The sequence below is a fragment of the Saccopteryx bilineata genome, chromosome 1 (assembly GCF_036850765.1).
Source record: "Saccopteryx bilineata isolate mSacBil1 chromosome 1, mSacBil1_pri_phased_curated, whole genome shotgun sequence".
NCBI lineage: Eukaryota > Metazoa > Chordata > Mammalia > Chiroptera > Emballonuridae > Saccopteryx > Saccopteryx bilineata.
In genome coordinates, this window is record NC_089490.1 from 394,517,217 (window position 1) to 394,532,441 (window position 15,225).

Here is a 15,225-nt window from a genome sequence, read left to right on the forward strand (position 1 = left end):
TCTTTCTCTTCTTCTTCAAGAACCCCTATGATGCGGATGTTATTTCTCTTCATGTTGTCACAGAGCTCTCTAAGAGTTTCCTCAGACTTTTTGAGTCTCTTTTCTTTTTTCTGTTCTGCTTCCGTGCCTTTATTTATCGTGTCCTCTAACTTGCTGATTCGATTATCCGCTTCATCCATCCTGCTTTTAATTCCTTCCATTGTGTTCTTTATTTCAGATATTGTATTTGTCATTTCTGACTGATTCTTTTTTATTATTTCAATGTCCTTTTTTATATTTGTTATCTCTTTATTTAGGTTTTTGTAATGACCATCTATTGTTGTTCTAATATCTTTGAGCATCCTAACAATCATTATTTTAAACTCTGCATTTGGTTATATCTGATTCATTTAGGTCCTTTTCTGGGGATTTCTCTTGGTTCATTTGTGTTGCATTTCTCTGCCTCTGCATTTTCTCTGTGTAAAGGAAGGTTTTAGCCCCTGGAGTCCACTGGGTATGGCCTCTGTTCCCTAGGTATGGTCTGTCTGCAGGCCCACCACCCCCTCTTCTGTTGCTGCCTAGGGCTTTTGGGTTTGGGCGTTGCTGGTGCCTGCCCACTGGGGCTGTTGCTGTGGTTTCCACCTCTTTTTCATGGGAGCGGCTGTGCTCACATGCTCAGGTGTACAAGCCTTGGTGGCCTTGGCTGTCGCCCCACCCCCGTGCGTGGCGTTATGCTCGGTCCTAAGGGCACTGGCGAGCACCTTTGCTCAGCTGCGGGTCTCTGCCTGTTTCCAGACTTTCGCCCTGCCCTTGCAGGAGGAGCCTGCTCGTGGAATGGCTGCTAGCCTTGGCTCTACTGGCCAGCAGGACTGGTGTGCCCATGCTCAGCTCAGTAGCAGAACTCCGCCTGTTCTGGGCTTTTGGCTCCACCCTCACGGGAGGAGCCAGCTCCCAAGTCAAGCCACAAGCTTCGGTTCCACGGGCGGGGCAGGGCTGTGCTCCTGCGCCCTTGCTCAAGGGCTGGTCTCCACCCCTTCAGGGATTCCCTCCCTTCTCCCGCGGGCTGGATTAAAGGCTGCTGGCAACTGGGCTTGACTGCTTTTGCATGCCTACTCCTCCTGAGCCGGGCAAGACTGAGCTCACACATGAGCCGAGTGGTGGCCAGCAGGCTTCCGCCCCTGCCAACAGAACCGCCCCTCTGCATCCCACTGCCGCCCGCCCTCCAGCAAGCCCTCGGCTGTGTAGGGTGCGGGCGCTGCAGCTCAGACCCTAACACTCACTACTGTCGCCCCGAAAGCTCCCTCCTTCTAAGCAACTCTGCTCTCAGTGCCACGTGGGGAGCTTGTTTGGCTGCTCTCCTGCTTCCCTTTGCTGGTATTGCTGTTTCCAGGGAAAATGTTCACTTCAGATTTGGGGAGTGACTCGACCCAGGGGTTAGGGTGGCTGTCTCCCAAAATGTTTCTCCCTGTGCCTCCTAGATTACACTCTCTTCCTGCCACTCCGGTCCTCTCCTCTCTCCCAGTCCCCTGGAGCCCCAGGTGTGTGGTTGTGAGAGAGGTGTTCTGCGCGGTCCCTTTAAGAAGAATCCTGGGTCTGAGAAATCAGTCTCTTTCTCACAAACAGTATCCTGACTTGTTTCCAGCTAAATACTGTCCATACGCCTCTTCTGGGCTCTGTGGCTTCAGGCTGGGGCTTTGTGCCTGGGGCTCAGGACCCTCCCCTCTCTGCTAAACTCCCCGCCACGCAAGTGTCTCCTGGCTGCCATTCACTTCGGGGAGCTGGGCAGCCCTCTCTGTGTTTCCGCTTTTCCTACCAGTCTTGGTGTGGCTTCTTCAGTGTTCCTTGGTTGAACAGTCCTCTTAGTTTAGTCCAAAGTTGGTTTTTCCAGATGATAGTTCTTAAAATTAGTTTAAAATCCATTTTGGTTCTGGGAGGTGGGTGTTGGTACGTCCGCCTACTCCAGCACCATCTTGTCTCTCCCCAAAATTTCCCAAATTTAATTAAAAGTAGTACTCTCTAAGAAACTCAGTAATCTCCAGTTACAATAAGCACAAAGAGATTCACTCTTCAACAGCTCAAAGCCAAACTGATAAAAAAAAAATGAGAGAAAAAATCTTGAAAACAAGAAAAAAATGACTCTTCATGTACAATGTAACCACAATAAGTTTAACAGCTGATTTTTCGTCAGAAAGAATGAAGCCCTAAAGGTAGTGCTGGAGGAACAAACAGTCAAGCATGAATTTTATATGCTTTAAAACTACCTTTCAAAAATGAAGGTTAGGAGATGACGTCAGAGTAATGGCAGGGTAGGAAGCGATACCGATAAATCTCCCCCAAAGCTCAACAAGATCTTCAACCAGAAACAGAAAAACCTATCCTTGGAGCCTCCAGATGCTTCGCAATACACTCAAAGGTATGGTCGAGTGAAAAATTGGCTAAATATATAACCAAACCCCGAAGGAAATAGGGAGTAAGAAATGCTCCGCCTTCCTCACTAACCTAAACAGGGCGGCTTTCTCTGGTAACTGTGAATACAAAAATGAAGGTTAAAGATAAATATGGATGAAAAAGACAGATACTGTTGCTAGTAGAAATGATTTATAAGAATCACTAAAGCAAGTTCTTTAATATGAAAGGAAGTGATATCAGATGGAACACAATACACATGAAGAAATAAAGAGCATCAGTAAAGGTAATTATGTAGATGGCTATAAAAATAGTGTAAGTGTATCTTTTGTGCTTTCTTTCCTTAATTCATTTCAATGACAGTTGCATAAATTATACTGGGCTCACCCAGATAATCTTAATCTCTTTATTTTAAAGTCATGTTATTATCAACCTTAATTCTATCTATCACAAATACTCAACTCTCCCTTGTAGCATGAAAGCAGCCATAGATGATACATAAACGAATGGATGGATATGTCGTTGTTCCAATAAAACTCTCATCAAACAAGTGGTGGCCCAAATTGGTCCATCCAGATGCCATAGTTTGCCATCCTATTCTATAGACATAATTTTTTCTCCTTCTATGAAATTTTAAGAGATAATATTACAAAAGCAATAACCATAACAATGTGTTGTGTATATAATATATGTAGGTATAATACACAGGACAATAATATATAGCACAAAGGAAAATAATAGCACAAAGGAAGGGAAAAGGAATAGAGCTATATGAGAACAAAGTTTCCATATTTTACTGAAATTAAATTAGCATTCATCTGAAGCAAATTCTAGTAAACTAAGATGTATATTGAATCCCTAGACCAATAACTAAGAAAACTTTTAAAAAATTATAATAAAAATCAACAAAAAATTAAGATGGTACCCAGAAAGTAATTTTTAAAAAACAGTTAAAGGAAGAACATAAAATAATATGAGATATCAAGAAAACAAATATAAGTTATTAAAATAAATAATCATTTAAATAATAATATGAAAATAAAATTACAATGAAATACTAAGCACCTAACGGAATGACTAAATTTCAAAATAAAATTCTAAGTGATGGTAATGACTGGATAAAAGAAATCTCTCATACACTCCTAGTTGGAATACTAATTTTTGCAACCATTTTGAAAACATTTTTGCATTATTTACTAAAAGTTAAGACATGCATACCTTATCAATAATTTCAGTCCTTAGTATACACCCAACAGAAATGTGTGTACATATCACCAAGATATTCTTCCAGTAAATATATATATAATATCAGCATTACACAAAATGGCCCCAAAGTGGAAAAATGCAAATGGAATAATGGTGAATATATTGAGGTTTATTACGTTACTAAAATTCTACATAATAATTAAAATGAACTACACCAACATTCAACATTTAACAACATAAATGAATCTCATATATATAATGTTGAGTATAAGAAGGCAAACTCAAAAGAATGCATACTTTATGATTCCATGCATATGAAGTTTGAAACCAGGCAAAACTACACTATAATTTTCAGGGAAGAATCCAAGGGAGTTGGTAAAAACTAGAAAGAAAAGAAAGGAATAATCATTTAAGAGTCAAAATGACAGTTAGTTTTGGAGAGAAGGAATAGCTAATAATTGGGAAATGTCATGACAAGGTGACTTTTGGAATATTGGCAACTGTTCATGTTCAGGAAGACCATGAATACTTTTTATTATTAAAGTATGGAAGTAAACCAAAAGTTCCAAGTAGCCCAACAGGAATTATGAGAATGGGTTGTGTTAGAGGTCAGACAGAAAGAGGGCAGTTTTGACATTTTCTTCTATAAATATCAGATTGCTTGTACTGTATTTTTTAAAAATTTAGTATTTATTGCAGGTATAATTTTAAGAAACATGATTTATAAGAGATTAATTTTTTTTCAGAGTCGTGGTAGTAGTGAAGACATTTCAACTGTTTCAGAGGAAATTCAGAGCAAATTATAAAAACTTTGGAAATGTGAGCTTTTTCCTGCTGCCCAGACCTGATGATATCTGTTTAACAAAGTTACTACAAAGCCCACAGATTTTGTGCAAATGAAAATACAAAACAAACTGGGGGTTTTTTTCTTTGCAGTATTCAAGAAATTTCTCTGCACATATTTGTGTAGGCCCCAATGGGAAGCTTTTTGTTACTTAAATATGATATGATTACAAGGAAGAACTTCCTTTCTCAGTACTCTGAAGAGCTGTCAGTTCTCGCTAGGCAAGCCTGTGTAAGACACCATAGAAGATCCATGACTGTCCCCAAAGTGCAGGCCCTCAATACTTGAGAGCAGGAGATTGCATAAGTCTCAGGAAAAATTTCAATAATTTATGCCCCCACAAGTGAAGAGTACATTATAGGCTCAGTTCTTCTACCTGAACTAGCTTCTACCTGAACAAAGAAAGAATAAAAAGACATCCAACTTACAGTCCATTCATTGTCCTTTGATTTCTCTCATTAAAGTTTCTTTCTGACCTGAAAGTCTCTACTGTCTTTCTTCCCTTTCATTCCCCTTGCTTCTTGTTTTTTGGGTTTTTTTGTTTTGTTTTGTTTTGTTTTTAATCATTGCTTGGGTCATCTGTTCAATTGCTTTTCAAAGCAGACAGGCTGTTTTTCCACAATGATAATTTTCCAAGGGTAAGTTCTGAATGCAGACTCACCCTCTCTTCTAATGTGGAGAACTTTACAAAGCCTTGCTTAGCAACATCAATCAAGCCAGTGGGTACATGTAGCTCTCTTTAAAATATGCTTCTATTTTTCATTTGTTTTCTGCCTTGTTTCTCAAGACACTTCATCAATTGTTATCTTAATATAATAAAATTTCACGCACCTCATAATTTCAGTTCTTAGCTCATGTCTATCAGTTCTACACAAGGTCTACGGTGTGCCAATGAATCTATTAAACTGTGGAGTAGCAAAGCTTAATAAGGTACCTTACTGCAAAAACTTTTTATTTTAGGGGAGAAAACAGGTAAGAAATGAAGACTCTGCAGTGTGATACATATATCAGCCGAAGTATAAAAACTGAAATAGCACAGAAAAGAGAATGACCCTTCTGTTGGGAAAAGGGAGGGAATAAAACTTGTTGGCTGATTAAACATAAGGTATGGAGATAAAAAATATCTAAAATAACTCCCCTGTTTCTGGTTTGGGTGACACCTGCATAGATAGAAAATGTAGAAGACAAGCAGGATTGAATAAAATAATTCTGTTATGAATAAGTTGAGCTTGAGATAACAGTGACATTAAAGTAGAGGTGTGTTAGGCTGTTAAAAATATCTACATATGTGGGGTTGGGAGACATAAGTGTCTCGGCTTACCCTGTTAGCGTCATACTTATGGACTATGTGGGTGAACTAGTTTGCTTCTGCGCAGTGGGAGAATACGCAGTAATGTGGTGTGTTTGTGTTTTTATGTTCTAGACTATGATTTTACAACTGTGTTAGGATAGGTAAGTGACTTAGGCTAGAGTGTGTTTCAACTTACACCAAAATTCGGGTTATTTCACTGTCATAGGAATGAAACTATATCATAACCCAAGGACCCTCTGAATCTGATAGGGGTTAGTATCCCGAGTATGTAAAGAACTCATTTAACTCAATAGAAGAAAGACAAACAAGCTGATTTTAAAATGGTCAAAGGACCTGAATAGACATTTTTCCAAAGAAGACATTCAACTGTCCAACAGGTGTATGAAATGATGCTCAACATAACTAATTATCAGGGAAAATCAAAATTATAATTATAATAGCTATCACCTCACACCTCTTAGAATGAATAATATGTTTTTTAAAAAGACAAGTGATGACAAAGTTGGTGAGGAGGTTGAGAAAAAGGACTCATACATGGTTAGTGAAAATGTAAATTGATATAGCCATTATGAAAAATAATGTGGTTTTTAAAAAACTTAAAATAAAATGAACTACTATATCAGCCGTTCTCAACCTGCGGGTCGCGACCCCAGTGGGGGTCGAACGACCAAACAGGTTGAGAACCACTGTACTATATGATCCAGTAATCCCACTCTGGGGTACTTACCCAAAAGAAGTGTAATCAGGACCTCGAAGAGATATTTGCACACCCGTGCTTATTGCAACATTATTCACAATAGCCAAGATATGGAAACAACCTAAATGTCATTTCACAAATAAAGAAAATGTGATATGTAAATATATATAGTGGAATATTATTCATCTATTTTTTTTAAAAAAAGAAATCCTTCTATTTGTGACAACCTACATAAACCTGGAGGACATTATGATAAATGAAATAAGCCAAACAGATAAATACAAATATTATCTGTTCTCACTTATAAGTGGAATTGTTTTTCAAGTTGATTTCATAGAAACAGAGGATAGAATGATGATAGCCAAGAACTGAGGGGAAGAGGAAATGGGAAGATGTAGGTCAAAGTATATTATTTCAGTTATAAGAATAAGATCTGAGGCTCTAACGTATAGCTTGGTGGCTGAGTTAGTAAAATGGTGTTGCATACTTTAAAGTTGCCGAGAGTAAATCTTAAGCATTCTCACCACACACACAAAGTTAATTATGCAGTGATGGATGTGTTAATTGTCTCGATCTTGGTACTTATACCACAAATTGTATGTGTGTTAAATCTTCACGTTGTACACTTTAAATATATTCAGTTATATTCATCAATTATTCCTCAATGAAATGGAAGGAGAAAGACTTTCAGAAAACTAAGAATAGAAAAAAATATTTAACATGATAATGGGTAGTTATGAAAAACCAGGCAACATCATACTCAATGGTGAAAGACTAAAAACTTTTCCCCTAAGATTAAAGCAAGGATGCCCTCTTCTACCTCTGTTATTCCACATTGTGCTGGAAGTTTTAGCTGAGCTATTAAACAAGAGAAATAAAAAAAAGCCATTCAAATTGCATATAAAATGGAAAAACTGTCTTTGTTCACAGATAACATGATCTTCTAAACAGAAAATATGAAGGAAGCCAACGGAAAGCTACTAAAGCTATTAAGTGAACTCAGCAAATTTGTGAGGTTCATGACCAACACATACAAAAATAAGTTATGTGTCTATACACCAGCAATGAAAAATCTCAGAAAGAAAGTTGAAACATTTCTTGACAGCACACCTAATTTGGGATCATGTCAGTGTGTCAGGAAGGTTCTAGTAACCATAACTCAAAGGGAATGTGGGACCATTTCGGCCTCTTTCCTTCTATACAAATTCTCTCCCCTTATTTCAACAACCACCTCTATATTCCAACAGTACTATGTAAAGCATCTTTTGTCAAGCCCCCACCATGCTCCCCACCAAAAAAAGTTCTTTCACATTTTTCCCTTTGTACATTAGACACCAATCTCCTTAAATTTGGGTAGCCACATATGTGGGCAGAGAAGAATCCAAAAAAGATTATTACACACCAAAATTACGTTTTACATCCACTTACACCAAGAAATGGTACACAGTTCCACTGTGCTGAAAATAGTTTCAGTTCTGATACATTAAACACCTATTTTTAAGTTTAAATCACATAATATATAGTACCTATTAATAATTCATAATTTTGTCATGTTATTATGGGTGCTTTCTTTTATAAACTTCCTGTAACTTCACATTATTGTATATACTTAAAATATATGTGCAGTATTATAAATTTTCAGGCTGTGGAAAAATAATTTATTCCTATTCAGCATCTTGGAGCACAGAATCTCACTGGTCATTAAAGGCAACATTTTAATCATCTGGTACTGTTAGAGTCAGCATTTTATTTCGCTCTGGTAAATCAGGACATAAATCTACTATGAAACGCTAGTATATTGACAGAGTTAGAAAGTTGAAAATGTTCCCCCTAAACAGTTTTCCTGGGAAGCTGAAAAATTCTGGGGTAAGTGTATTCTTTTTATGTTTGTTTGTTTGCTTGTTTGGCTAATAACTGAGTGTTTAAAAAAAAACTCGTACACAAAACTGTGTATAAATTAGAAAGTTTGTTTTCTATAGCCTAAGAAAATAGAGGTAAGAGGTATGATTTTCTGTCTCAGATCTGTTTTACTCAATATATATTCCCTGAGACCAAAGACATTTGGGATGTCATCTCCAAGCACAGGAGTAAGGATATCAAAATCTGTGGGCATTATATTTTATACTTTGCTGTATACAAAAAAAAAAAAAATTAAATTAAATTAAATTTAAAAATTAAAAAATTTTGCGAGATATTTTAATGTCTTCAAAAATCTGACGTTTTAGTGTTAGGGGGTGGAAACATCAGGTATTAGCCCAAGAAAACCGGGTGCAGAGTTATTCAATAAAGATTATATATATATTTTTCTACCCTCGTCTGTGTCAGCTCTCTTACTCCCTGTCTTTGTCCTGGGAGCCTGGAGACCCAGTAGAGCTTCGAGGTCCCAACTGCAGAGGTGTCCACGCGGGGCCCTTCACGTGGGGCCCTTCACGCAGCGTCCGAACCCTCCCCCCACCCAGTCGCACTATCGGCTACAGCTGCAGCGTCGTCCGGAGGCGTAGGGGCGGTGAGAGCAGGGATGAGGTCCAAGTGCTGCTGCCAGGACCCCCTGCAGCAGAAGGGTCCGGAAGTAGGGGCGTCACCTGCTGGATTAGATCCCTGTAGTCCTGTGATCACGTGAACGTAGAGATAGATCCATGGTCGGTAGGGGTCGCATTGTGGGCTGGGCGTTCCCAACGTAGAACGTAGAGCTCTTGTTTTGAGTTTCAATTTTGAACCAGTTTCTTTTACACGTCCCCCAATACCCTCCTACGGGTTTTTGTTTGTTTTTTTATTGCTGAGGACACAGCTTTCGAAAGAACAAAGGATATGAGCCAGCTCACATGGTAACCGGTAAGGACATAAACTCAAGTTTGACTCTTTCCACTGGATCTCGCTACAGTTTCTGAATGTCAAGCATCAGTAGGCCGTCCCAGGGGCAACCCAGGCGTAAGAGTTCTTGGTTTATGTAAAAAGAAGGAAAGTTTATAAGTGGAGAGTCTGAAGATAAGATCTCAGACTTCAGATACAGCTATAAATAAGAAGACCCACCAGACATTGGAGATTCCCTGTGAGAAGGAGAGGGGAGGGAGGGAGAGAGAGAGAGGGCGAGAGAGGGAGGAAGGGAGGAGGGGAAAGAGGGAGGGAGGGAGTTTCACCAAAAGAAAAATACATTATTATCACATATGAACAGATACATTTACATAATGGAAAGGCAAGAAATCAGCCAGGTTTCCAAAACCGGGAACTAAAAAATTGAAAACCACTAAGAACTCAGAAAGTTCTGTTCCTTCTCATCCCTGTTTTTCTTTTTTTTTTTTAATTGATTTTAATGTATTGTGTTTACATAGATTCTAGTGTTGCCCCAAATGCATCCCCCCTCCCCCATATTCCCCTCAACATGTCCCTTGTCCCCCTTCCCATAGCACCCTCCCCCCTTCCCTTCAGCTTTATCCATCCTATCATCCCCTTTCCCTCTGTCCTCTTTTCCTCTGGTCCCTTTAATCTCTCCTCTGTCTAAATTCTGTCCCTCGGTTCACATTGTTCATTGGATTCTCCAAATGAATGAGGTCATATAATATTTTTCTTTTTCTGCCTGGCTTATTACACTTAACATAATAGTTTCCATATCCACCATGTTGTCACAAAAGTTAAGATTTCCTTTTTCATGGCCCAATAGTATTCCATCGTATATAGGTACCACAGCTTTTTTTTTTTTAATAAATTTTTATTTTAATGGGGTGACATCAATAAATCAGGGTACATACATTCAAAGAAAAACATTTCCAGGTTATCTTGTCATTTAGTTCTGTTGCATACCCATCACCCGAAGAGAGATCGTCCTCCGCCACCCTCCATCCAGTTCTCTCTGTACCCCTCCCCCTCCCCCTCTCCCTCCTTCCCTCCCCCCACCCCCCGTAACCACCACACTCCTGTCCATGCCTCTTAGTCTCGCTTTTATGTCCCACCAATGTATGGAATCCTGCAGTTCCTGTTTTTTTCTGATGCGCTTATTTCACCCCACACAATGCTCCCAAGACTCCACCATTCCACTGTAAGTGATCCGATGTCATCATTTCTCCTAGCTGAATAGTATACCATGGTGTATATGTGCCCCATCTTCTTCATCCAGTCCTCTATTTTTTTTTTACAGTGATTAAAAGCCTTTAAGCAAACTCTTGGCCAATACAACAAGAATCCATAAAAGAGTAGTGTCCTTAACATGTTCACCAAGTCCAAGTTGGCCCCATCACCATGCCCAATCCCTGAAAAATGAAACCCAACCACAGTTCAGTCTGTTAGGAGCTGTCACAGCCAGGCTTACACGCCTCTGCTGTGAGGAAACAGGGACACTGGAAGGTGGGCTTCCCCCTTGCTCCTCTAAGGGAGGGTTCAGTCTCTTCCAGCCCTGCTCCAGCCACCTATGACCTAACCTTGCCCAGAAAGCTGGGGTTTGCCACTGGGGGCTGAAGGTGCCCAGGGCCGTCAGCCCCATCTACGACACTGTGGACGAGCCTGGGGTGTTTCTTCCGAGAAGCAGGTAAACTGATTTCGTTTGCACAAGGGCCACTTAACTATGTTTTGCCTGAATAGTCAGGTTTTTTATTCTTCCCTCAAAGATCTCTGTTGTGGGTGTTGATAGTCCTATTTTCTGCTGCTTTGCTTAATATATGGTGTTTCCTTTATCCCTCCTGCCTCAATGCCCCACTCATATTTCAGGCTGGGACCTACTCCTAATTTAGAGCTCTCTTTCCTCCTTTTGCCAACTTGTATTATGAATTTACCTTTGCCCCCCAGCTTAGTGTAGCCCAAGGTTCTCTTTACTATGCCACAGTCACAGAGCTCCAGGGAAAAGCAACCTGGTCTCAACTCTCCAGGCAGAGGAGAACAGAAGCTCCATATCCACGCATGCTGCAGATGGCTTTTTCCAGTCTACCTGAATCATTGCCAGCTAGAAGCAGAGGTCATTGGGACTTGGACATGAGCTGCAAAGTATAGAATGGTGACAACAATTCCAGTGCCATGCGGACTTTTCCTGTGGGGAACTTTCCTGGACTCCTGCTCCCTGTGACATACCACAGCTTTTTAATCCACTCGTCCACTGACAGACACTGGGCTGTTTCCAGATCTTCACTATTGTGAACAATGCTGCCATAAACATGGGGTTACATTTCTCCTTTTGAAACAGTGCTATGGTGTTATTGGGGTATATTTTTAAAAGTGGGATAGCTGGTTCAAAAGGCAGTTCGATTTTTAATTTTTTGAGGAATCTCCATACTGTTTTCCACAGTGGCTGCACCAGTCTGCATTCCCACCAGCAGCAGGAGAGTCCCCTTTTCTCCACATCCTCGCCAGCACTTATTCTGTGTTTTTTTGTTGATGAGCGCCATTCTGTCTGGTGTGAGTTGATATCTCATTGTGGTTTTAATTTGCATTTCTCTAATGATTAGTGATGTAGAGCATTTTTTCATATGCCTATTGGCTATCTTTATGTCCTCTTTAGAGAAGTGCCTATTCATTTCTTTCGCCTAATTTTTGATTGGATTGTTTATCTTCCTGGTGTTGAGTTTTACAAGTTCTTTATAAATTTGGGTTATTAACCCCTTATCAGCCATATTGTTGAATATGTTCTCCCATTGTGTAGTTTGTCTTTTTATTCTGTTCTTATTGTCTTTAGCTGTGCAGAAGCTTTTTAGTTTGATATAGTCCCATTTGTTTATCCTGTCTTTTATTTCACTTGCCTGTGGAGATAAATCAGAAAATATATTGCTGTGAGAGATGTTGGAGAGCTTACTGCCTATGTTTTCTTCTAAGATGCTTATGGTTTCACAGCTTACATTTAAATCTTTTATCCATTTTGAGTTTATTTTTGTGAATGGTGTAAGTTGGTGGTCTAGTTTCATTTTTTTGCAGGTAGCTGTCCAATTTTCCCAACACCATTTGTTGAAGAGGCTGTCTTTACTCCATTGTATGTTCTTACCTCCTTTGTCACATATCAGTTGTCCATAAAGGTATGAGTTTATTTCTGGGTTCTCAGTTCTGTTCCATTGATCTATATGCCTGTTCTTATGCCAGTACCAGGCTGTTTTGAGTACAATGGGCTTTTAATATAACTTGATATCTGGAAGTGTGATACCTCCCACTTTATTTTTCCTTTGTAAGATTGCTGAGGCTATTCTTGTTCTTTTTTGGTTCCATTTAAATTTCTGGAATATGTGTTCTATATCTTTGAAGTATGTCATTGGTATTTTAACTAGTATTGCATTGAATTTATAAATTGCTTTGGGTAATATAGACATTTTAATGATGTTTATTCTTCCTAACTATGAGCATGGTATATGCTTCCATTTGTTTGTATCTTCCTTGATTTCTTTTATCAATGTTTTATAATTTTCCGAGTACAAGTCTTTAATCTTCTAGGTTAAATTTACTCCTAGGTACTTTATATTTTGGTTGCAATAATGAAGGGGATAGTTTCCTTAATTTCTCTTTCTGACAGTTCATTGTTGGTGTATAAAAATGCCTCTGATTTATGAGTATTTTATATCCTGCCACCTTGCTGAACTCATATATCAGGTCCAGTAGTTTTTTGTTTGTTTTTTAAAGAGACAGAGTCAGAGAGAGAGAGAGATAGGGACAGACAGACAGGAACAAAGAGAGATGAGAAGCATCAATCATTAGTTTTTCGTTACAACACCTTAGTTGTTCATTGATTGCTTTCTCATATGTGCCTTGACAGGGGGGCTACAGCAGACCAAATAACCCCTTGCTTGAGCCAGCAACCTTGGGTCCAAGCTGGTGAGCTTTGCTCAAACCAGATGAGCCTGCACTTAAACTGGCAACCTCGGGTCTCAAACCTGGGTCCTCTGCATCCCAGTCCAACGCTCTATCCACTGTGCCACTGCCTGGTCAGGAAGGTCCAGTAGTTTTTTGACTGAGACTTTAGGGTTTTCTATATACAATATCATATCACCTGCAAATAATGATAGTCTTACTTCTTTTCCAATTTGGATGCCTTTTATTTCTTCTTCTTGTCTGATTGCTGTGTCTAGGACATTCAGGGCTGTGTTGAATTAAAGTGGTGAAAGGGGGCACTCCTGCCTTGTTCCTGATCTTAAGGGGATTGCTTTTAATTTTTGCCCATTGAGTATGATGTTGACTGTGGGTTTGTCATAGATGGCCTTTATCATGTTGAGGTATGTTCCCTGTATTCCCACTTTTCTGAGAGTCTTGATCATGAATGGGTGCTGGATTTTATCAAATGCTTTTTCTGTATCTATTGAAATTATCATGTGGTTTTTCTCCTTCCTTTTGTTTATGTGATGAATCACATTGATTGATTTGCAAATATTGTACCAGCCTTGCCTTCCCAGAATAAATCCCACTTGATCATGGTGTATGATTTTTTTGATATATTACTACATCTGGTTGGCTAATATTTTGTTGAGAATTTTAGCATCTAGATTCATCAAGGATGTTGGCCTATAATTTTGTGTGTGTGTGTTGTCTTTGCCTGGTTTTGGAATCAGAATTATGCTCGCCTCATAAAAGGAGCTTGGAAGTCTTCCTTCCTCTTGAATTTTTTGAAATAACTTAAGAAAGGTAGGAGTTAGTTCTTCTTGGTAGAATATTTGGTAGAATTCACTTGTGAATCCATCTGGCCCAGGGCTTTTGTTTGTTGGGAGTTTTTTGATAACTGTTTAGATCTCATTTGTTGTAATTGGTCTGTTTAGGTTTTCTGATTCTTCCAGATTGATTTTTAAAAGATTATATGTTTCAAGGAATTTTTCCATTTCATCTAGGTTATCTAATTTTTTGGCATACAGTTCTTCATAGTATTTATTTTCTTATAATCCTTTGTATTTCTGTTGTATCAGTTGTTATTTCCCACTCTCATTTCTAATTTTATTTATTTGAGTCCTCTCTCTTTTTTTCTTGGTGAGTCTGGTTAAAGGTTCATCGATCTTGTTTATCTTTTCAAAGAACCAGCTTCTTGTTTCATTGATCCTCTGTATTGTTTCTTTAGCCTCTATGTCATTTATTTCTGCTCTGATCTTTATTATTTTCTTCCTTCTACTACCTCTGGGCTTTACTTGCTGTTCTTTCTCTAGTTCTTTTAGATTCAGGGTTAAGTTGTTTATTTGAGCTTTTTCTAACTTCTTAAGGTATGCCTGTAATGCTATGAACTTCCTTCTCAGTATTGCTTTTGCTGTGTCCCATAAATTTTGAGTTGTTGTATGCTCATTATCATTCATTTCTAGGAATTTTTTTATTTCTTCTTTGATCTCATTGTTAACTCATTCGTTATTTAATAACATGCTATTTAGTTTCCAAGTGTTTGAGTATTTTTGAGTTTTTCTGTTGTGGTTGATTTCTAGTTTCATGCCATTGTGATCAGAGAAAGTACTCGATATGATTTCAATCTTCTTAAATTTGTTGAGACCGCTTTTGTGCCCTAACATGTGGTCTATCCTAGAGAATGTACCATGAGCATTTGAAAAGAATGTATAATCTGCTGCTTTAGGGTGAAAGGTTCTGAAGATATCTACTAAATCGAGTTAATCTAGTGTGTCCTTTAAGTCTGCTGTTTCTTTGTTAATTTTCTTTCTTGAGGATCTATCTAGTGATGTTAGTGGGGTATTGAAATTCCCTACTATTATAGTATTGCTGTTGATCTTGCCCTTTATATCCATCAAAGTCTGCTTTATATATTTTGGTGCTCCTATGTTAGGTGTGTAGATGTTTATAGTGGTTATATCTTCCTTTTGGATTGCTCCCTTTAACATTATGTAGTGACCTTCT

At 38.8% G+C, this 15,225-nt stretch overlaps 1 protein-coding gene across 1 annotated transcript in view; it reads left to right on the plus strand.

The window, feature by feature from the left end:
- The window catches only part of MS4A13 (membrane spanning 4-domains A13), a 31,547-nt gene extending 22,499 nt beyond the window's left edge, over window positions 1-9,048 (plus strand). Inside the window, exon 6 of the mRNA XM_066252850.1 lies at window positions 8,800-9,048. Within this exon, the coding sequence (XP_066108947.1) occupies window positions 8,800-9,048 (249 nt within the window). The remainder of the gene's footprint in view (window positions 1-8,799) is intronic.
- Window positions 9,049-15,225: the final 6,177 nt, after the last annotated feature.